Source organism: Microcaecilia unicolor, chromosome 11 (genome assembly GCF_901765095.1).
Source record: "Microcaecilia unicolor chromosome 11, aMicUni1.1, whole genome shotgun sequence".
NCBI lineage: Eukaryota > Metazoa > Chordata > Amphibia > Gymnophiona > Siphonopidae > Microcaecilia > Microcaecilia unicolor.
This window is the reverse complement of record NC_044041.1, coordinates 169017710-169040171: the sequence shown is the minus strand read 5'-3', so window position 1 is coordinate 169040171 and position 22462 is coordinate 169017710. Positions and strand designations below refer to the sequence as shown.

Sequence of the window (22462 nt, the reverse complement as noted above, 5' to 3'; positions counted from 1 at the left end):
AGACCCTTCACTGGCTACCTATCCGTTTTCGCGTCCTGTTCAAACTTCTTCTACTAACCTATAAATGTACTCACTCTGCTGCTCCCCAGTATCTCTCCACACTCGTCCTTCCCTACACCCCTTCCCGTGCACTCCGCTCCATGGATAAATCCTTCTTATCTGTTCCCTTCTCCACTACTGCCAACTCCAGACTTCGTGCCTTCTGTCTCGCTGCACCCTACGCCTGGAATAAACTTCCTGAGCCCCTACGTCTTGCCCCATCCTTGGCCACCTTTAAATCTAGACTGAAAGCCCACCTCTTTAACATTGCTTTTGACTCGTAACCACTTGTAACCACTCGCCTCCACCTACCCTCCTCTCTTCCTTCCCGTTCACATTAATTGATTTGATTACTTTATTTTTTTTTTTGTCTATTAGATTGTAAGCTCTTTGAGCAGGGACTGTCTTTCTTCTATGTTTGTGCAGCGCTGCGTACGCCTTGTAGTGCTATAGAAATGCTAAATAGTAGTAGTAGTTCCTTAACTCTGAAACCGGACCCATCTCGACGCCGAGGAACCATGTCCTCGATGGTGATGTCGAGAAGTCGACTCCTATGCCTGCAGCGATGAAGCTCCCTCCAGCAATGTCGATGGGGAGTCGACGCCGATGCCAAAGGTGGCACTGGCGACGGAGACCTCACCACAGGCATAGAGCCAGCTGCCGCTTCCATCGATGGTACGGAGGGTGCAAGCACCCCCAGTACTGGAGCAGACTGACGCAGCAACCCCTCCAGAAGACCTGGAAGAATGGCTCGGATGCGCTCCTCTAGTCGCTGTCGAGCAAGGCTGCGGGGTCGGTGCAAGAATCGGCATCAGAATATGTGGAGGTCGAGGAGGCGGTACTGGGCTGCCCAAAGACCAACACACCGACACCTTTTGAATGGAGGGTGAGCAGTCCTCCCAGCGTCGGCGCTTCACGGGTGCCGAATCATTTGATGCCCCGGAGCTCCCGGCACCGTGCTTGGAAGGAGATCGATGACGATGCTTCTTCGCCTTCGCTCGATGCACGTCATCGATACTCCTTGGTACCAACGAGGATGTGGAATCCACACACCTCCTCGGGGTCGGGTCCTAGAGTGGTCGGTCCCTGGGGCCTGTACAGCAAGAATCTTCGAGGCAGGTGGAGACCCACTCGACAGCTCACTGCTCGCCAGTGTGTGGTGGTTTCCGGACAGCCATTACCTGCGCTCCTGAAGTCGATGCCATTTTCAGTGCCGATGTTGACGCTGAAGAACCGGTTGAAGCTCCGAAAAGACGGTCTTGAAGAGCTTTTCTCGACGCTTGTGTCCGCCTTTTAAGGCTAAGATACAACTTACATGCATCTGGGCTATGGTCGGGCCCAAGGCACTGAAGACACCATGCGTGGGGATCGGTACCTGAGATCGACCGGTTGCACCGAGTACACTTCTTGAAGCCGCTGGGAGTCCTCGATGACATGGATGGAAAAATAGCGGCGGCAAAGTCAAAATTTGTGATTGTGACAAATAAAAGGGCACAAAAAAAACTAAAGGAAACTTAAAGGGCCAAACTAAGAAATAAAGGATTTTTTTTATATATATAGTTGTGAAGGCAGGATAAAAGAAAGACAAAAAGGGAGAAAAACTCTCAAAAACTTCTCAAAAAATGAAGACTCTTTCTCTGGGCCTTAGGAGAGAGACTGACAAAGCAGCCACTTTCCACCGCGGAAAAAGACTCTCCACCGCGGAAAAAGAAAAGCTGAGCGGGGACTCTCGTGCGACAGGAAGGGAAAATGGCCACACAGCACACGCCGGAAGTCTCTGGCAAACTTTGTTTTTGCTCTGGAAAATTGCCATTCCTGGGCCGCCGTGGACGCCGACCCATCAGTGAGAACAAGCAGCCTGCTTGTCCTCGGAGAAATAAGTATATGACATAAGTATTGCTACACTGGGACAGAGCAAAGGCCCATCAAGCCCAACATCCTGTTTCCAACAGTGACCAATCCAGGTCACAAATACCTGGCAAGATCCCGAAAAAAGTTCATTTTATGCTGCTTATCCCAGAAATAAGTGGTGGATTTTCCCCAAGTCAATTTAATAATGGTCTATGGACTTTTTCTTTAGGAAGCTGGCCAGACCTTTCTTAAACCTTGCTAAGCTAACCACCTTTACCGCATTTTCTGGCAACGAATTCCAGAGTTTAATTACACATTGAGTGAAGAAATATTTTCTCCAATTCGTATTAATTTTACTACTTTGTAGCTTCATCGCATGCCCCCTAGTCCTGGTATTTTTGGAAAAAGTAAACAAACGATTCACATCTACCTGTTCCACTCCACTCATTTTATACACCTCTATCTTATCTCCCCTCAGCTGTCTTTTCTCCAAGCTGAAGAGCCCTAGACACTTCAGCCTTTCCTCATAGGAAAGTCGTCCCATCCACTTAATCATTTTTGTCGCCCTTCTCTGTACCTTTTCTAATTCCACGATATCTTTTTTGAGATGCGGTGACCAGAATTGAAAACATACTCGAGGTGCGGTCACACCATAGAGTGATACAAAGACATTATAACGTCCTCACTTTTGTTTTCCATTCCTTTCCTAATAATACCTAACATTCTATTTGCTTTCTTCGCCGCCGCAGCACACTGAGCAGAGGGTTTCAACATATCAAGAATGACGTCGAGATCCCTTTCTCGGTCGGTGACTCCGAACGTGGAACTTTGCATTACGTAGCTATAGTTCGGGCTCCTCTTTCCCACATGCATCACTTTGCACTTGTTCACATTAAAATCATCTGCCATTTAGACACCCAGTCTCATATGGTCCTCTTGTAATTTTTCACAATCCTCTTGTGATTTAACAACTTTGAATAACTTTGTGTCGTCAGCAAATTTAATTACCTCACTAGTTACTTCCATCTCTAGATCATTTATAAATATGTTAAAAAACAGCGGGTCCCAGCACAGACCACGGGGGAATCCCACTAACTACCCTTCTCCATTGAGAATACTGACCATTTAACCCTACTCTCTGTTTTCTATCCTTTAACCAGTTTTTAATCCACACAATAGGACACTACCTCTTATCCCATGACTCTCCAATTTCTTCAGGAGTCTTTCATGAGGTTACTTTGTCAACCGCCTTTTGAAAATCCAGAAACACAATATCAACCGGCTCACCTTTATCCACATGTTTGTTCATCCCATCAAAGAAATGTAATGATAAGTAGTAGTAGTAGTAATAGATTGGTGAGGCAATATTTCCAGTCACTAAATCCATGTTGGCTTTGTCTCATTAATCCATACTTTTGAATATGCTCTGTAATTTAGTTCTTTATAATAGCCTCTACCATTTTGCCCGGCACCGACATCAAGCTCAATGGTCTATCATTTCCCAGATCCTCTCTGGAACCTTTTTAAAATATCGGCATTACATGGGCTGCCCTCCAATCTTCTGGTACCTCACTCAATTTTAAAGATAAATTACATATTACTAACAATAGTTCCGCCGGTTCATTTTTCAATTCTATCAGTACTCTGGGATGAATACCATCCGGTCCAGATTTGCTGCTCTACAATTTGTCAAATTGTCCCATTACATCCTCTAGGTTTATAGAGATTTCATTCAGATTCTCTGCCTCATCAGCGTTGAATTCCATTTCTGGCACCGGTATCTCCCCCAAATTTTCCTTGGTGAAGACCGAAGCAAAGAATTAATTTAATCTCTCCGTTATGGCTTTGTCTTCCCTGATTGCCCCTTTTACCCCTCGGTCATCTAGCGGTCCAAGCAATTCTTTTGCTGGCTTCTTGCTTTTGTCCCTCTTTGCCTTCCATATCTGTGCTTTGCATTTGACTTGACATTCTTTATGCTGCTTATTATTTTCATTCGGTTCCTTTTTCCATTTTCCGAAGGATTATCTTTTAGTTCTAATAGCTTCCTTCACCTCACTTTTTAAATATGCCGGCTGTCGTTTGGTCTTCCTCCCTCCTTTTTTAATACACAAAATATATTTGGCCTGGGCTTCCAGGATGGTATTTTTAAATAGCATCCACATCTGATGTAAATTTTTGACCCTCACAGCTAAGTTTTTTTTCACCGTTCTTCTCACTTTATCATAGTCTCCTTTTTGAAAGTTAAAAGCTAACGTATTGGATTTCCTGCTTATACTTACTCTAAAGCTAATATCAAATCTGAGACTTTCCCCCAGAAGCAGGCCAACGCTGCCACTTGAACTCAAAGGGAATTGTAGGCCAGGCCCTTTTGTAGCCCGTCCTGCAAAAAGTCTAGCAAAAGCGAGACTGTCGCCAGAGTCGGCGAGATAGCCTTTGCAGTACACCACGCCTCGAAAGTGCGCCAGATCTGAGCATAAGTCACAGAGGTAGACCGCTTGCGAGACTGCAAGAGCGTGGCAACCTTATTAGAATAGCCCTTGTCCCTCAATTGCGCCCTCTGAAGAGCCAGGCCGTAAGACCAAAGCAGCAAGGATCTTCCATAGTCACCGGACCCTGAACTAATAAGTTCGGAACCCGAGTCAAAGGAAGAGGCATGTCCACCAGCATCCACTGGAGATCTGCGTACCACGGACGCCTTGGCCAATCCAGGGCAATGAGAATCACCAATCCGCAGTGCAGGTGAATCCGAAGTAGCACTCACCCTATCAAGGGCCAAGGAGGGAACACATACAGGAGGACCGAGGGCCAAGTTTGAGCCAGGGCATCCAACCCCGCCGAGCGAGGATCTCTCCTTCTGCTGAAAAAGCGAGGGACTTTGGGGTTTACGCTGGATGCCATGAGGTCCATGTCTGGAGTCCCCCATTTGGCACAAATCTGAAGAAAAACTTCTTCCGCCAGTTCCCATTCCGTCGGGTCAATTTGATGTCTGCTGAGGAAATCGGCTTGTACATTGCTCTGACCGGACAACAGCTCTAGGTGGCGTTTGGCCCAGTCGCAGATCTGAGACGCCTCCGCAGCCAGTGCCCTGCACTGAGTGCCACCCTGACGATTGATGCAGGCCACTGCTATCGTGTTGTCCGACAGAACTCGGACAAGAAGACCCTTCAGCGTCCTGTGGAAGGCCAGAAGAGCCTGGAATATCGCTCTCAGTTCCAAGCGATTGATGGACCATCCCGCTTCCGTGGTGGACCACAGACCCTGAGCATAGCGTCCCCGGCAATGAGCTCCCCAGCCTGAAAGGCTGGCATCCGTTATCACCAGATACCAAAATGGAAGAGCCAGTGGCATCCCCTGCCGCAGCATGCTGTCGGAAAGCCACCAATCCATACTGCGCTAGGCTGCAGGAAGCCACCTTAGTCTTTGTTGGTACTCCTGGGAAAACGGGGACCATTGCTGAAGCAGAGCAAGCTGCAGCGGCCTCATGTGAGCTCTTGCCCAGGGGACCATCTCTATGGTGTCCGTCATCGATCACAGGAGCTGAACAAAGTCCCAAGCTCGAGGGTGAGGCATCCGCAGGCGGACCTGATTCTGAAGCTTGAGACGCCTGTTGTCGGGAAGAAAAATGAACCCCGAAGCACTGTCGAACCGGACCCTCAAATACTCGAGAGACAGAGGGGTTAGGTGACTTCTGGGAATATTGACTACCCAGCCCAGAGTCTGAAGAACTGTAACAACTCTGGCTGTGGCACGTTGGCTTTCAACTACCGAATCCGCTCTTGATGAGCTAGTCGCCGAGATAAGGGTGAACTCTGATACCCTCTTGCCTGAGAAGGGCAGCCACCACTACCATTCACCTTGGAAAATGTCCGAGGGGTAGTTGCCAGGCCGAAAGGCAAGGCGCGAAATTGGAAATGTTGGTTCAATACCGCAAACTGGAGAAACCGCTGATGTGGCAGCCAGATGGAAATATGCAAATACGCTTCCTTGAGGTCCAGCGACGTGAGAAATTCTCCTGGCTGTACCACTGCAATGATGGAGCACAGGGTTTCCATGTGGAAGTGTCACACTCCTAAGGCCTCGCTGACTATGCGTAAGTCGAGGATAGGTCTGAACGACCTGCCTTTTCGAGGCATCACAAAATAAATGGAGTATCGACCGCAGCCACGTTCGGCGGGAGGACCCGGAACCACTGCTCCGAGCTTCAGCAACACCTGCAAGGTCTCGTTTGCCGCCGCCGCCGCCCGCTTGACAGCAGTGCCACATCAGGAGTCCAAAAACGCGTCTCCCACCGGGGCAGCGAATTCTAGTCGGTAACCTTCTCTGATCAGGTCCAGGACCCACTGATCCGAAGTAATCTTGGTCCACTCCTCGAGAAAGAGGGAGAGACAACCCCCTACTGCGGGAACCGACGAATGGACAGGCGCCCCATCATTGTGGAGGACGCCCCTGAACTCCATTGCCCGGACGCCGCAGCGCGTTTGTCCGAACGAAAGGAGTTCCTCTGCTGAAAACGGGTACGTTAACCAAACCCTGCAGAGCGCCCCGGGCAAAACCTGCTTCACGAAAACGTGGCCTGGAAGAGGAGGGAAAAGAAGGACTGTTGGAAGAAGGCCTTGGCCTCTCCTCAGGCAACCGTTGGGACTTAGAGTCCCCTAGGTCCTTAACAATCTTCTCCAAATCCTCCCCAAATAAAAAAGGCCCCAAAAGGGTAACCTCAACAGTCTTTAGAGGCCACATTAGCCCCCCAATGCCGGAGCCAAAGAAGGTGGCGGGTAGCAACCGCCACCAACATCTGCTTAGCCGAAGCTCTGACCAGATCATAAAGGGCATCAGCCAAAAAAGACAGTGCAGACTCCATACATGGGCCGACCTCAGCGAGGGAACCCGCTCCATCGGCGGGCTGCTCAACTGCCTGCTACAAGCAGGAAAGGCAGGCCCGGGCTGCATAGGAACTGCAAATAGCCACCCGTAAGGAAAGGCCCGAGATATCAAAGGGCCGCTTTAGCGCGGATTCCAGCTGCCAGTCCTGCATATCTTTCAAAGCAACCCCTCCCTCCACCGGGAGAGTAGTCTTTTTAGTCACAGCCGTGACTAACGCATCCACTTTAGGCATCCCAAAGAGGGCCAACTGACTTTCACTCAGAGAGTAAAGGTGACACATAGCCCTGGCCACCTTCAAGGGACCATCAGGGTCAGACCATTGAGCTGAAATAAGCTCTTGGATGGAAGCATGCACGGGAAAAGCCCGAGAAGGCTTCTTAATACTAGCCATCCTAAGATTAATAGAGGAGGCAGCGCCCTCGTCAGGATCTTCAATACAAAAGGCCTGTAAGGCATCAGAAATGAGAGCTGGCAGCTCGTCGCGGTGGAAAATCCGAACCGCTTTACGGTCATCCAACTCCTGTGGCAAGCAGCCACCCTCGTCTGGATCATCAGTCCGTGATGGCCTGCCCGACCCCTCAGACTCCCCGAAACTACACCACGGGGGAGAACAGGGTGAAGAGTCCCCCTCAGATGGGGTATTCACTCATCTACGCTTAGCGTTAGCCAAAGGCTCGGGGGAAGAAATAAAGTCTCCAGCAGACGCTGGGCTATCAAGAACTGGAGACAATCCAGTCCAAAAGGAATTGTCAGGAGCCTCAGGCAGTGTTCTTTTTAACATAAAAGCCTTATGCATCAGCAGCACAAATTCAGGGGAGAAAAACTCACCCTGTACCTCTGCCCCCACATTGGGGGAAGCGGAGGCAATAGCTCCTCTAGAAACCTCAAAACGAGGCGTCCCCCTGCACTCAAACCCCTCCGCAACTGCGAGGGTCGCCACATGGCGCCTCCAAGATGGCACCCGCTGCCAACTCTGTCGGGCGGGAAGACTCACCACCCGCCATGTTCGTGCCAGCATTAGCATCTAAGCAGCATGAGCTGCAAAGCCCCGCTGCTGATCTGCGTTTCCCACAGTGGAAACAGCGCTTAACCCCTTCAGCAGCCATCAAATACAGAAAACAAAATGGCACATTCGCGCCAAAACTTACCCCGCACAGAGCGCTGTCAGTGGGAACCTCCCCGGAGGAGCTGGGCACCACTCTCACCTCAGGAGACTGAGTCAAACGAGCTTCGGTCAAGCTGCACCGAACCAGGAGCTCTGGAGAAAGCCTCAGAAATCGCCACGCTGAGAAAGCAAGCCTCTCTTTTCTTTTTTTTTTACTGTGAGGAAAGTTAGAGGCAGCCACAGAGGAACTGCGGGAGGAGGGGGAATGGGGTAAGGCAGGGACAGGGAAAACCAAGTGTGCCTTTAAAGTGGGCAGCACCAGCCACAACACCCCCCTGCTCTACTGGCAAAGCACAGGAGCCACCCCAGGCAGAAATCCAGGAGCTGAGAAAGCGACGTCCACACCTGCTGGGAGATAGAGATACTGAAGGCAGAGGGGGTTGGGCACCCTAGAACACCATGTGCTTTCAGTGTTCTCTATCTCCACCTGCTGGTAAGCAGATACAACCCATCAGTTAATGGATTCATCTGCTGTTGATGACAAGGAAAGGTAGGCTTAGAATTAAATAGGTAATCTCAGGGACTTTAAGTTACTCTGCTCACTTAGCAAAGGAGTTTAAGGAATAGCTTTTTCTTTGTATATAAAGGCTCTGTTAAAGTTCCATAGGCTAGCATCTAAGGGGGCTATTTTACAGTTACTATAGTATCAGTCTAAAGCACAGCTAATAGGCACATGAAGCCTCAGTTTAGACTCTGCTTGGTCATTTGCCTGCCTGGTTAAAGGTGGTGAACCTCACGAGGCACCACAATAGGATTTTAGATAGTGCTGGGGAGGAGCCTGCTGTCTTGGTAGATGTGGATACCAATGCCATAGGACAATGTGGAAGTGAGGTTCTGGAAGCCAAATTTAGGCTCTTAGGTAGAAAGCTCAAATCCAGAACCTCCAGGGTATCTTTTCCAGAAGTGCGCCCTGTTCCTATGCATAGAACCTAAGAAATGGGCAGAGCTCTGGAGTCTCAATGCATGGATGAGACAATGGTGCAGGGAGGATTTTAGATTTGTTAGGAACTGGGCAACATTCTGGAGACGGGAGAGCCTATTCTGGAAGAGTCAGAAATTCCCTAGATGATACATTGGTATTCCTTACAGATAGGTGAATAAATCTTTGCATGTATATCAGAGTAACTCTGTATATAATCTTATGAATAAAGAGTTTATATTCAGAATGGCATTGCCTTTTCAATATTTGGATGATTTACAAATTAATTGGGCAGCTGTGCTCTATGTAGTCTGACGTTTTCTTAATGTTACCATTTGACAGCCAATATATACGATGTTACAGTAATCTATACTGGTTAAGACTAGTGACTGAACCAACAAGCGATAAGTTTCAATAGAAAAATCATTACTTATCCATCTCAGTTTCCATAAGATTCTGAAAATCTGTGTGACCACAGTGGATACCTGGGATTTGAATGTTAAATGCTTATTAATCACAACTCCCAGTATTTTCAAATTAATTTCCAAATTATAGGCAACATTATCAATAGTAAAACTACTGGTAGTAACTGGTTGATATTGGCTGCTGACCAGGATCTGCAATTCACATATATATTACCATAGGAACATCATTATCAATTAAAACTGCCAGACCTAATGCTCCCTAGAGAACAGAGTAGAGGTACAGAGTGCCACCCATTCCTCTCTGGAACTTTTTTCCAGACATACCTCCATCTCCTCACTTTCAGTTTTTTTAACATTTACAGTGTTTTTCACTCTGAATCCTGGGAACGTTTTCCGGCAACATTAAAAGAATTCAAGATCACGTAATGCCATGAACAGGATTTGCTCAGCTCCCATTCTCCTCTGCCAAATTGCTCCACATTGACCTCAATCTTGAAGTGAGTCCAGTATTAAAGGGAGTATTAGTATTTTTTCTGCTTCTGTTGGCAGTGTTAGGTGCTCAGTTTGTTGGAGAAGCTGCACTAAGGTGGCGAAAGCTCCAAGGAGAGACAAGGAGCAGCAGTGCCCAATGGATGTCAAGATAGCAGATCAGCATATTCCATCCAGTGTCTTGATTTCCTCTGCATTGGCAGCTGAAATAACTTCAGAGGCAGCTCTGGATAAAAGCTCCAATGATTATTTGGTAAAATAGAAACAATCCATGAATGCTTAGAAAGTTTGAGACTTCAATTTGTTGCACATCACCAGGAGTTCACGAGCACACTGGAAGATCAACTACAAGCCACTGCCCAGATCCAGGGGCAATCATGTCAGCAAGTTAAAATGCCAGAACAAAAAGTTAATGATTTTGAAAATTGTTCTCATCATAACTTGTGTTTACTAGGGCTGCCAGAGACTATCCTGGATGTGGAACTGCTCAGCTTTTTAGAAACCTGGCTTCAGCAATCCTTGCAACTTGGTAAGCAACATGGCACTGGGACTAGGGCACCCAGTGAAGAATCAACCCTGAATTCTTATATTTATATTACAAGCATTGAGAGCTGAGAAAGTACGTAACTATGAAAATAAAGTATTGTGCTTTAAAGATGACTCAGACCATGTGCACACCCACTGGAAAGCCTTTAGCGCAGAATGCTCTACTTTGTACGAAAAAAAAATCAAATTCGGGTTGCAATATCTGGTAAAATTGTGACCTTAGCCAAAAGCAGATCCTAGAAACAGTGGTGGTGGTGCATTATTTTTGTTGTTGTTTTATAAACTGCTGGAGGCAAAAAACGGAGACTGAATTGGAAGATGGCAATTGATGTATCTGGTCCTGAATATTATTTTTGTTGTCTGCCTTGAGCAGGGGTAACACTATTGAAGCATCTTTTCAGAGAAGACTGTACCCTAATGGAATTGAGAGCTTCGAGCAGCAGATTCCTTCTGTTCAGGGAGACAGTGTAATAACTGGTAGGGTGTGAACCCATGTTGTTGGAGGAAACAGGGCTTCACTCCCATTTGGGAGCAAAGATATGTGAATTCTTGGAAATAAATGAAAGTGAGCAGTTGTCTGTTTCTCAATTGCATAAAAATTAAGTACCATAAAACAGCAAGATTACAGATTACTCTTGGAACCTTGGTGAAAAGATTTGGGAACACAGGAGACACATGTTGATTTTTGTTCTATCAAAAGAATTCCATCAATGGTGTCCAGTGCAGACTTAAAGAGCCAGTTTCAGACCCTCCACAGGGCTTTTTCTCTCAAATTCAAGTTATGTTGGGTCAAATTGACACCCCTTTATGTTTTAAATGCAAACCAACAGGTAATACGCTTACTCATGCTTTTTGGAGCTGTAATACAATTAAACAGTTTGGGAGATCAATTATTCAGAGGTTTATAAAGTAGCCTATAAGATTTCACCCTTTGGAACTGGTACTGGACAATAGTGTTGCTTATAGACTTGCAGAATGGGGAACTAGGTTTCTGAAAAGGCAAGTGTTGTGGGGGGAAATGCATTTGACATCATTGGACCCAAGTCACGCCACTTAGCTATTAGCAATGGTGAAATAAATTCCATGAGTTATTATTGCTGGAGCTCCAAAGTGCAAGGAGCTCTCCTAAATGGAAGAAAAATATTCTTATTGGTATGGAACTGCTATACTCTATCCCTATCTCCTAGAGCAACAGTTTTCAACCCAGTCCTCAGGAACCACCTGGCCAGGATACCAACAATGAATATGCATGAGAGATTTGCACACAATGAAGTGCATGCTAATACATCTCATGCATATTCATTGTGGGTACCCTGGAAACCAGACTGACTAGATGGTCCCCGAGTATTGGGATGAAAACCACTTTACTAGAGAATATTATTTAGTGTTAAACAGGTTCTGTGTGACTGAGACACACAGGCTCCTGTTAGTGGTTTGGAGGGGACAGTTCTATTCAATGTGCACATGCGGAGCTTAAGAGCCCCAGATCTGCATGCCCGAGCAGCTAATACAGAAGACTGGGTGAAGAGGAGGGTGGGTTACATATTCATTGTTGTTTGGTTGTATTCTTGGATTAAGAGTTGGATACAAGTTAGAATAGTGGTTTTACTGTGTGGAAGAAAGTGCGTGTGTGTGTGTGGGGGGGGGGGGGGGGGGGGGATTGAGAGACTCAAGGAGCTGCAGATATTCCCTTGAGGGGGTCGTGAGAAAGTGGGCCTCTTACTCCTTCAGAACAATCATACCTGTAGAGCTGTGCAGGAGGGACTAAAACATTATAAAAGCCTGGTAAGAAATATTAACCTCTATGATAGCCCTGTATGAATATTCTTTGGCCTTGTTCTCAATTCTTTGATTTCTTGTATTATGTTGTCACTAATATAGCGAAGATACTTACCTGTAGCAGGTATTCTCCGAGGACAGGAGGCTGATTATTCTCACACGTGGGTCGACGTCTGCGTCGGCCCAGGAACCGGCATTTTGCCACAGCAAAAAATACAAAATTTTTGCTGGAATCTTCTGGCGCGCGTGCAGTGCGCACCACACATGCACAGACTGACTTCCCGCCCACTGCGCAAACCTGCTAAATCAAAAAGCATAACAAATAATAACTCCAAAAGGGAGGTGGGAGGGATTGTGAGAATAATCAGCCAGCTGTCCTGGGAGAAAACCTGCTACAGGTATCTTCGCTTTCTTTGAGAACAAGCAGGCTGCTTATTTTCACACATAGGGTAGCCCTAGCATCCAGGCTCACTCAAAACAATGAACATTGGTCAATTGGGCCTCGCAACAGTGAGGACATAACATAAGTTAAACAAACTATATACAGCTAGCTGAGAGTGAAGTTTGGAACAGAATAAAACGGGCTTAGGGCGGCGGAGTTGGATTCTAAACCCCAAACAGGTTCTGCAGCACTGACTGCTCAGATTGTCGCGTCAGGTATCCGGCTGAAGGCAGTGAGATGTGAATGTGTGGACTGATGACCACGTCGCAGCCTTGTAAATTTCTTCAATGGAGGCTGACTTTAAGTGAGCCACCAATGGTACTAACATTATGAGCTGTGACATGGCCCTCCAAAGTCAGCCCAGCTTGGGCATAAGTGAAGGAAATGCAATCTGCTAGCCAATTGGAGATTGTACATTTTTCTGATAGCAACTCCTCTCTTGTTGGGATCGAAAGAAACAAACAACTGGGCGGACTACTGTCTGAAGGGCTTCGTCCGCTTCACATTAAAGGCCAATGCTCTCTTGCAGTCCAAGCTGTGCAAGCTGCTTTCGCCAGGGTGGGCATGAGGATGGGGAAAAATGTTGGCAAGACAACTGACTGGTTCAGATGGAACTCCGATATCACCTTTGGCAGGAACTTAGGATGCGTGTGGAGGACTAGTCTGTTGTGATGAAACTTAGGATAAGGTGCATCCACTACTAAGGACTGAAGCTCATGGACCCTACAAGCTGAAGTAAAAGCCACCAAGAAAATGATCTTCCAGGTCAAGTACTTCAGAGGGCAGGAATTCAGTGGCTCAAAAGTAGCTTTCATCAGCTGGGTGAGAATGACGTTGAGATCCCATGACACTGGTGGAGGTTTGACAGGGGGCTTTGACAAAAGCAAACCTCTCATGAAGTGAACTAAAGGCTGTCCAGAGATAGGCTTGCACTCTACACACCGATGATAAGCACTAATTGCACTGAGGTGAACCCTTATGGAGTTGGTCTTGAGACCACACTCTGACAAGTGTAGAAGGTATTCAAGCAGGGTCTGTGTAGGACAAAAAAAAGAGGATCTAGGGCCTTGCTGTCACACCAGATGGCAAACCTCCTCCATTTGAAAGAGTAACCCCTCTTCGTGGAATCTTTCCTGGAAGCAAGACTCGGGAGACACCCTCTGAAAGACCCAAGGAGGCAAATTGTAAGGTCTTAACATCCAGGCCATGAGATCCAGAGACTGGAGGTTGGGATGTAGAAGTAACCCCTCGTTCTGAATGATGAGGGTTGGAAAACACTCCAATCTCCACAGTTCCTCGGAGGACAACTCCAGAAGAAGAGGGAACCAAATCTGACGCGGCCAGAAGAGAGCAATCAGGATCATGGTTCCACAGTCTTGCTTGAGTTTCAGCAAACTCTTCTCTACTAGAGGTATGGGAGGATACAAATACAGAAGGCCTGTTCCCCAATGAAGGAGAAAGGCATCTGACGCTAGTCTGTTGTGGGCCTGAAGCCTGGAACAGAACTGAGGGACCTTGTGATTGATCTGAGTGGCAAAAAGATCCACTGAGGGGGTGCCCCACACTCGGAAGATCTTGCGAGCCACACTCATTTTCAGTGACTACTCGTGAGGTTGCATTACCCTGCTCAGCCTGTCGGCCAGACTGTTGTTTATACAAGCCAGATAAGTGGCTTGAAGATACATGCCCAAAGCCACATCTGAACAGCTTCCTGACACAGAGGGCAAGATCCGGTGCCCCCCTGCTTGTTGGTGTAATACATCGCAACCTGATTGAATCAAGATGATTTGTTTGGACAGCCGATCTCTAAAAGCCTTCAGAGCGTTCCAGATCACTCGTAATTCCAGAAGGTTGATCTGAAGACCTGTTTCCTGGAAGGACCAGGCTCCTTGAGTGTGAAGCCCATCCACATGAGTGAGGGATGCATCTGTTGTCAGCACTTTTTGTGGCTGAGGAATTTGGAATGGTCATCCCATGGTCAAATTGGACCGGACTGTCCACCACTGAAGAGAATTTTGGTGCATCACATCTTCCAGATTCCATGTAGCTTGATACCACTGGGAAGCTAGGGTCCATTAAGCTGATCTCATATGAAGATGTGCCATGGGTTTTACATGCACTGTAGAGGCCATATGCCCTAAAAGTCTCAACATCTGCCAAGCTGTGATCTGCTGAGACGCTCGAACTGTGGACACCAGAGATAGGAGGTTGTCTGCCCTTGTCTCGGGAAGATAAGCCCGAGCTGTCTTTGTGTCCAGCAGTGCTTCAATGAACTCTAATTTTTGGACAGGAGTGAGATGGGACTTGGAGTAATTGATTATGAACCCCAGTAGCTCTAGAACCTGAATAGTCATTCGCATGGACTCCTGAGCACCGTCCTCTGAGGTGCTCTTCACCAGCCAATTGTCGAGATAAGGAAACACATGCACTCCCAGTCTGTGTAGCGACGCTGCAACTACTGCTAGACACTTTGTAAACACTCTGGGCGCAGACGCCAGGCCAAAGGGAAGTACACGATACTGAAAGTGCTGTGTTCCCAGCCGAAATCAAAGATACTTCCTGTGAGATTGAAGTATCAAGATGTGTGGGTAAGCATCTTTAAGTCCAGAGAGCATAGACAACTGTTCCCCTGAATCATGGGAAGAAGGGTGCCCAGGGAAACCATCCTGAACTTTTCTCGGACTAGGAATTTGTTCAGAGCTCTTAGGTCTAGGATGGGACGTATCCCCCGTTTTCTTTTGCACAAAGAAGTACCTGGAATAGAATCTCCTCTTAGGTGTAGGATGGGATGCATCCCCCATTTTCTTTTGCACAAGGAAGTACCGGGAATAGAATCCCAGCCCTTCTTCCCCTGGTGGAATGAGTTCGACCACATGGGCCTCTAGAAGGGTGGAGAGTTCCTCTGCAAGTACCTGCTTGTGCTGGGAGCTGTAAGGATGAGCTCCCGGTGGGCAATTTGGAGGTTTGGATTCCAGATTGAGGGTGTATCCTAACTGGACTATTTGAAGGACCCACCAGTTGGAGGCCACCTTTGCTGAAAAAACATTAATCCCCTTCCAACTGGCAAGCCGTCCGGTACAGACACTTTTACTGCGGCTATGCTTAACTGGAGCAAGTCAAAAGCTCATCCCTTGCTTTTGCTGGGGAGCAGCAGGGGCCTTAGGCGCATGCTGTTGACGATAACGAGCGCGCTGGGGCTGAGCCTGACTAGGCTATCGAGAAGCCAGAGTGTACCTGCGCCTAGCATAGGAATAAGGAGCACTCCTCTTCCCCCCCCCCACCCCCACAAAAATTCCTAGATGAGGTTGTAGAAGGCTGGGCAGCGGGAGAGAGAATCCATAGCATCATTATGCTTCTTGATCTGGGGTCAACAACATCCTCTACTTTTTCACCAAAAAGGTTATCCTCCAGCAAGGTACATCCGCCATCCGCTGCTGGACCGAATGATCCACGTCAGAGTCATAGAACTAGGAGTCTGCGCATCACTATACCTTGAGCAGAGATTCTGGATGCCACATCAAAAGAGTCGTAAGCGCCCCTGACCAGGAATTTACGACATGGCTTCTGTTGCCTTACCACCTGGCGAAAAGGCTTGACCTGCTCCAGAATGAGGGCATCGACCAAGCTAGACAGCTGCCTCACCAAGTTCTGCATGAAGAGCTGGTAGAACTGGATATGGGAAACGAGCATAGCAAACTGATATGTTTTCCTCCCAAAAGAGTCCAAGGTCCTAGCTTCTCTGCCTGGGGGTGCCGAGGCATAGTCTCTAGTACTCTTGGCTCTTTTGAGGGTGGAGTCCACCACAATGGACTTGTGGGGTAACTGAGATCTCATCAATCCAGGTTCACCGTGGATCCGATACTGGGAATCACCTTTCTTCGGGATCATGGGGCTAGACAGAGGGAATGACCAGTTCCGCATAAGGACTTCCTTCAGTACCTTATGTAGAGGGGCCGTCACAGCTTCCTTAGGTGGAGAAGGACAGTCCAGGACCTCGAGCATCTCAGCTCTGGGCTCATCCTCAACCTCCATAGGGAATGGAATAGCCATAGCCATTTCCCGGACAAAAAAATGTAAAGGAAAGACTCTCAGGAGGAGACAGTCTCCTTTCAAGCACCCCCGACACTGGCCCAGATGCGCTTGTTGAGAGGCCCAATTGGAGAAGGCTACGGGGTCGGTGGAACAGCCAGTGGCAGAATTTGCTGAGGCTCAGGTGCAGGTACCGGGCTGCTAAGAGACCGACGCACCAGCACCTCCAGTATGGAGGGTGAGCAATCCTCTTGGTGCTGACGCTTCTTAGGTGCTGAATCCCTCGACGCCCCGGAGCTCCCGGCACTGTGTGTCGAAAGATGTGACAATGCTTCTTCGCCTTCGCTCGATGCCTGTCATTGAGACTCCTCAGTACCGACGAGGACGTGGAATCCTCACGTTTCTTCAGGGTCGGGTCCGACAATGGTTGGTCCTCGGGGGGGGGGGGGCTGCATATCAGGAGGCCTCAAGGCAGGTGGAGACCCACTCGATGCCTCACTAGTCCCAGCGCGACTTGATCTCTCAGCAGTCATTACCTCTGCTCCTGACATCAATGCTTCCCTCGATGTTGATACGACCTTGGTACCGATGTCGATGCTGACGTTGAAGGACTGGACCGAGCCCCAAAACGTTTCTCTCGTTGGGCTTCTCACGCTACTTGGGTGCGTTTCTTCATACGAAGACACAGATTACAAGCAGCTGGGCTGTGGTCGGGCCCAAGGAACAGGATACACCAGGAATGGGTATCAGTGCCCGAGATGATCCGGTTGCACCGAGTACAACGTTTGAAGCCACTGGGTGTCCTCGATGACATGTAAGGAAAAACGGCCTCGGCGAAATTAAAGGTCTCGATTGTGCCAAAAGTAAGGGGGGCACAAAAAAGGGGGAGAAACCCAACTGCGCGGCCTAAAAACCGTCCACGTCAAAAAAGAAAGAAAAAACTAACTTTGGAAATAAAGATGTAAAAAGGAAATTGTGAAATTTCTTTTTTTTTTTTAAACAAGGAAGAAAAGCAACACGTAAACGCGAAAAAAGCTCTGAAAGCACAAGACTCTTTCCTGGGTCAAATGAGCACAGGAAAAAACCTGCCGTACCTCATCGCGGAAAAAAGAAAACTGAGGTATGTGCTCACATGGCGGGCGGGAAGTTAGTCCGCGCATGTGCGGTGCAAGCGCCAGAAGACTCCAGCAAAACTTTTTTTTTTTTTTTTTGCTGTGGCAAAATGCCGGTTCCCGGGCCAACGCAGACGTCGACCCACATGTGAGAATAAGCAGCCTGCTTGTCCTCGGAGAAAAGAATTTAACCTTAAGAGTAAAGGATTCAAATTATGCATTAAACACGAAAAAATAAGTACCACAGTAGAAATATTGCTAACACAATGGAAATCATAACGGCCACCCAATCAGAAAAAGAAAGCAAACTGTTACAACAGAAAGTATCTAAAACATTTCTGCAACAAACATACACACAATAGGGTTGTATGGCAGACAGCATTTGCAACACTGGTTTCTGTAGGAATTTTTGTTCCATTATACTAATCAAAGAAGAGAACTTACTTTCACAATATGCAATGCTCTGTAAGTGAAAATGCAGAACGTGTAAGCACTTGAACTAATAGAATAAATGAGAGTCTCTGGAATGTAAATTTATTTTATTTACTGTTATTGCTTGTACCGTATGAAACAAGATGTGAAACAGCAGAAGGATCCCAAGATTTACAGAAGAAATAACCCCCAACTCTGGGAAGCTTGTCTGCTGAAAAATAAAATCAAATAAAACCATGCACCATTTGGAGCTCACAAACAATATTTTACAAAAGTAACGGGGAGAAATGCTGCTACAGACGAGAAACCCTGCTGCACGGAATATGCGCTTGTTTAGTTTTTGGTAAAACACAAGGAAATTTATTTATCCCATGATAAAAAAATTACTATATTTAAATAGTTCATTTTTGCATTACACAGTGTCAGATTTACTTTCAAAACTGCAAAAAGAAAGAAAACAAATCCCCATAAAACCTGACTGTTAACACATATCAGTTCATAATATATAATTCTAATAACTGTTTTAAAAACGCTTATGCGCCTGGTACAAAAGATTAATTTTATTCAGTATCTTTATCCCAGCTCTCCCTGGCCAAGAAATGCAGGGAAAGCGAACATAGAAAGGTCTTTATTTCACCGGTGACCTGAGCCAGAGTCAAAAGATTATATATATATATATATATAACAATAAATGAACCAAACTGAGAATCCACCCTGGTATTCTGGAGACATCCCAGATAAATGAACATATGTTGATGTTTTAAAATTAGATTTAAAAAATTAAAGGCACTCAGAAAAGGAGCAAACAGGCAGAAAACAAAAGAGTATTTTTATAAAGAAAGCTCTAAGATTTAGGTGCCATGAATGCATGCAAATGAGAATACTTTCATATATTTAAGTAAATGCCAATATTCTGCCTACTCACTAGTTTATAAAATGGCACTTACATGGCCTGTAGTTTGAGGCGAGCGTTCAGATGAGTGGAGTCTGTGTGGGGCATGGGTAGGGCACACAGTTATGCACACTGGACTAGATTCTATAATGGTGCCTAAAAAAAATCAGCGCCTAAAAAAATCCCGTGCATAGTGCTATTCTGTAAACCTCGCCTAAAGTTAGGTGTGGTTTACAGAATAGGTGTAGCACCTGTCCCCACGACTAAAATTTAGATGTGATCATTTATACCAACTAAAACCTGGTATAAATGCCCGCACCTAATTTAGGAGTGATTCGGGCATATTCTATAACATTGAGCACAATTTTTAGGAACTCCCCTCCCACGGCCAAGCTCCCTTTTGTGATCTGCTTATTAGAATTTAAGTGCATCACTTTACAGAATACGCTTAGAAAGTTGCACGTGTAAATCCTTAGTTCCAATTAGTGCCAATAATTGTTAGTGGCCAATTATTGGCACCAATTAGCTTAAGCAATTAGGTTGTGTTTGCAAATTGGCTATGCGCCAATTTGCATGCCATTACCTTTATTGCCATTTACAGAATCCGGGGAATAGTCACAAAATGTAATAAACCAAGTGCACGCCTTTGCAATTTAGGTATGATCATTAACACTAATGGCCAGTGTAAGTGATCACGCCTTAATTGTAGGCATGTGTTTGACACGTTACACTGGTATTCTATGAAGGAAAGTAGGCACCTCTATAGAGTTACCCTGCTTATCTTCCACTTACTGTACCCCGATAGCAAGATCCCACCACTCAATCACTTAGAAACCTATTAGGCTCAGGGACTCTTAACATTTCCTTTCTTTAGATCTGTAATTTACTTATGACATAAGGGTAGAAGTGAATTAATGACATGCCAAATTTGTAAGCATCTGCATTCTGGACAACAGTGGAGCCAGGGAAAAGTCCAATTATTTGCGGATATCCTTTTTCTGGTAACTATTCAGTCCCCATACCAAATATATTCTAACAAAATTTAAATCAGGCAATCCCATTTTCTCCAGGGTACAATTAAAACAGCATGCATGCACTAGATACCTGCAAACACCCAGGAAATGCAGTTACACTCTTGGTTTTAGCAAGGATGCTTATTTTGGGGCTGCCTTCTCAATGGGTGGATGCAAGGTCATATGATGCCAAAACACATTTGTAATTAGCACTTCTGACAGCTCTACCCATCTCCCTTTATCATCAGTTTCCGACCCTTTCTGCATTGTCAAAAAAAGCTGTGTCATAGCGAGTATGAACATTTGAAAGACGTACATCTTCAACTTTTAAATATCGTGTGCATGAGGTTTGACGGAACAAGTGATTGGATTGACCCAGAAGGTTTTACATTTTGAGTGAGGTATAAAGTTTATTACTGTTACCATTATTTATAGCACAATTAGAGCACTGGTGTGCATTTGCTCACATCTATGATCGATAAACTTGCCCACCCTTAGAGACGTAAATCACTTTGTGTAGCCTCACTTGGGTGAGTTTATACTCTGAGAACTTCTCTATCACCTTCAAAAATGTTACTTTTATAGATTTTCTGGGTCAATCCTTTTATTGTTTTGTCTCCTTTATACTCTGGAATTTTGTAGACTATTACTGAGATCTTTACCAGAGGTCATATTGGGGACCTATATATTTTTTGATAAGCTGGTGTCATAGCATCAGGCATCTCCAGTGAAAAAAGCTCAAACACAGAGCATCACATTCCAGATTTACTAGACAATAATCGCATTAATCCACAAGTAGTGCCATCACTTTTGTGCCTTACCTGTAACATGGAATCTGGATAGTAGTGTTAATAGACAGCACAGCACAGCATTCATTCACATAGATTGAAAGACTTAGGGGTAGATATTTAGCCGGCGGTGGCGTTATCCCCGGAAATTCAATGCCGAGTCATGTCCGGGCTCTGGCATTGAATTTCTGCGTATACATAGGCAATGAAAACAATGCCTGGATTGGCCACTGTTGGAAGCAGGATACTGGGCTAGATGGACCATTGGTCTGACTAGTATGGCTATTCTTATGTTAAGTGCAATATTCAGCACTGAAGCAGCTATGAAGTACATACAGACAGAACTGTGTTTTATGTGGTCCTATTTACACGGTTATGCTGAATGTCTGCACTTAACCACCTAAGTACTGACTCCGCCCTGGGAACATCCCCAAAATGGCCAGTTCCGGTTTTGGCGCCAACCATGCATTTTCAACAGCACTGTCCAGTTAAATGCTGCTGATTATGTCCCGTTAGCCCCAGACAAGCTATTTAATTGGCCAGAAGCTGTTTTCTGGCCATTTAAAATTGCTTTGAATATCTTCCCCTCAAATTCCAAAGAACAAGGCTAGTAACTAACCCAGCTTCTTTCTACTTCAAGGGGTCCTTACACTTGTGAGACTTGGTGCTTGCTTAAATTCTGAGAACTTGCATGCAGACTTCTCAAAAGTCTGGAAGAATAGGAACATATGTCCTGGATTTCTTGCCAACTTCTGTTTAAAAAACATTTTCATAGTAAGGTCTATTAGAATACATTGGAAAAAGGAGCTAGAAAACCAGCAACAGATTTGCCTGCTCTTTGGGCTTGGAATGAAGGTTAAAAAACACCTCCGACACATGCGATGAGCCAAACAGACTGCAGCCCTTCTTCACTTCATTTCTGAGTAAAGGTAGGAGAGTGCCCTTGGAACTGGAAGCCTCTTCCTGAAAAGATGGAATTACCCAAAATGTTGTCAGGCAAATGCCACAGAAAGTTCCGTAGCTTTCTATCAAAGTACAGTCACCCTAATTAAATTGAAAGGGGGGCAGGAGAAAAAATTAGGTATTTCTGTCTCCTCCAGCTGTAATTTAGTAGTTTCAACTTAAAATAAAACTAGCAGCAATGTCAAATCCCAGATTCTCCCAAACAATGAAGAAAACCTTTCGGGGAGCTGGGACAATAGGTCAACAACCTGCAATGCCCTTTCCCAAAGCACCATATGCTGGATACAGGTGGATAGAAGAGCTAGCATATTTAATGTACTGCAAAATCACAAAGCAGAATCCCTTTCCGTTACAGGGATCATGCCCTGAGTACTCCCTGCCAGAGAACATCAAATGGTAGATTCTAGTCAAATCGAATAAGGTTACGATGAACCTATAAAACAGATCATATGCTTTTTATTTTTTTACTAAGCGAGCAGCCACAACAGGACTAGAATGGGCTGCTCCCCCCCCCCAGCTGCCTCTACTGCCACTTGCCTTATTACTAAGATAATAAACAGGTCACCATTATCTACAACACTGTGGCAAGCCATTACCATACCACTCAAAATGTAGTGATGAAGTGGATTCTTTCCATGTTTAAGGCAATTAAAGGTAAGATTATTGCTTTAAATTTTGTGAGGTCAATACCTAGCAG

At 46.0% G+C, this 22462-nt stretch overlaps 1 protein-coding gene across 1 annotated transcript in view; it reads right to left on the bottom strand.

The window, feature by feature from the left end:
* TTC9B (tetratricopeptide repeat domain 9B) overlaps nt 1-7775 on the bottom strand; it is a 35361-nt gene extending 27586 nt beyond the window's left edge. The window contains exon 1 of the mRNA XM_030219990.1: nt 7766-7775. Coding sequence (XP_030075850.1) covers nt 7766-7775 — 10 coding nt within the window. The remainder of the gene's footprint in view (nt 1-7765) is intronic.
* Nucleotides 7776-22462: the final 14687 nt, after the last annotated feature.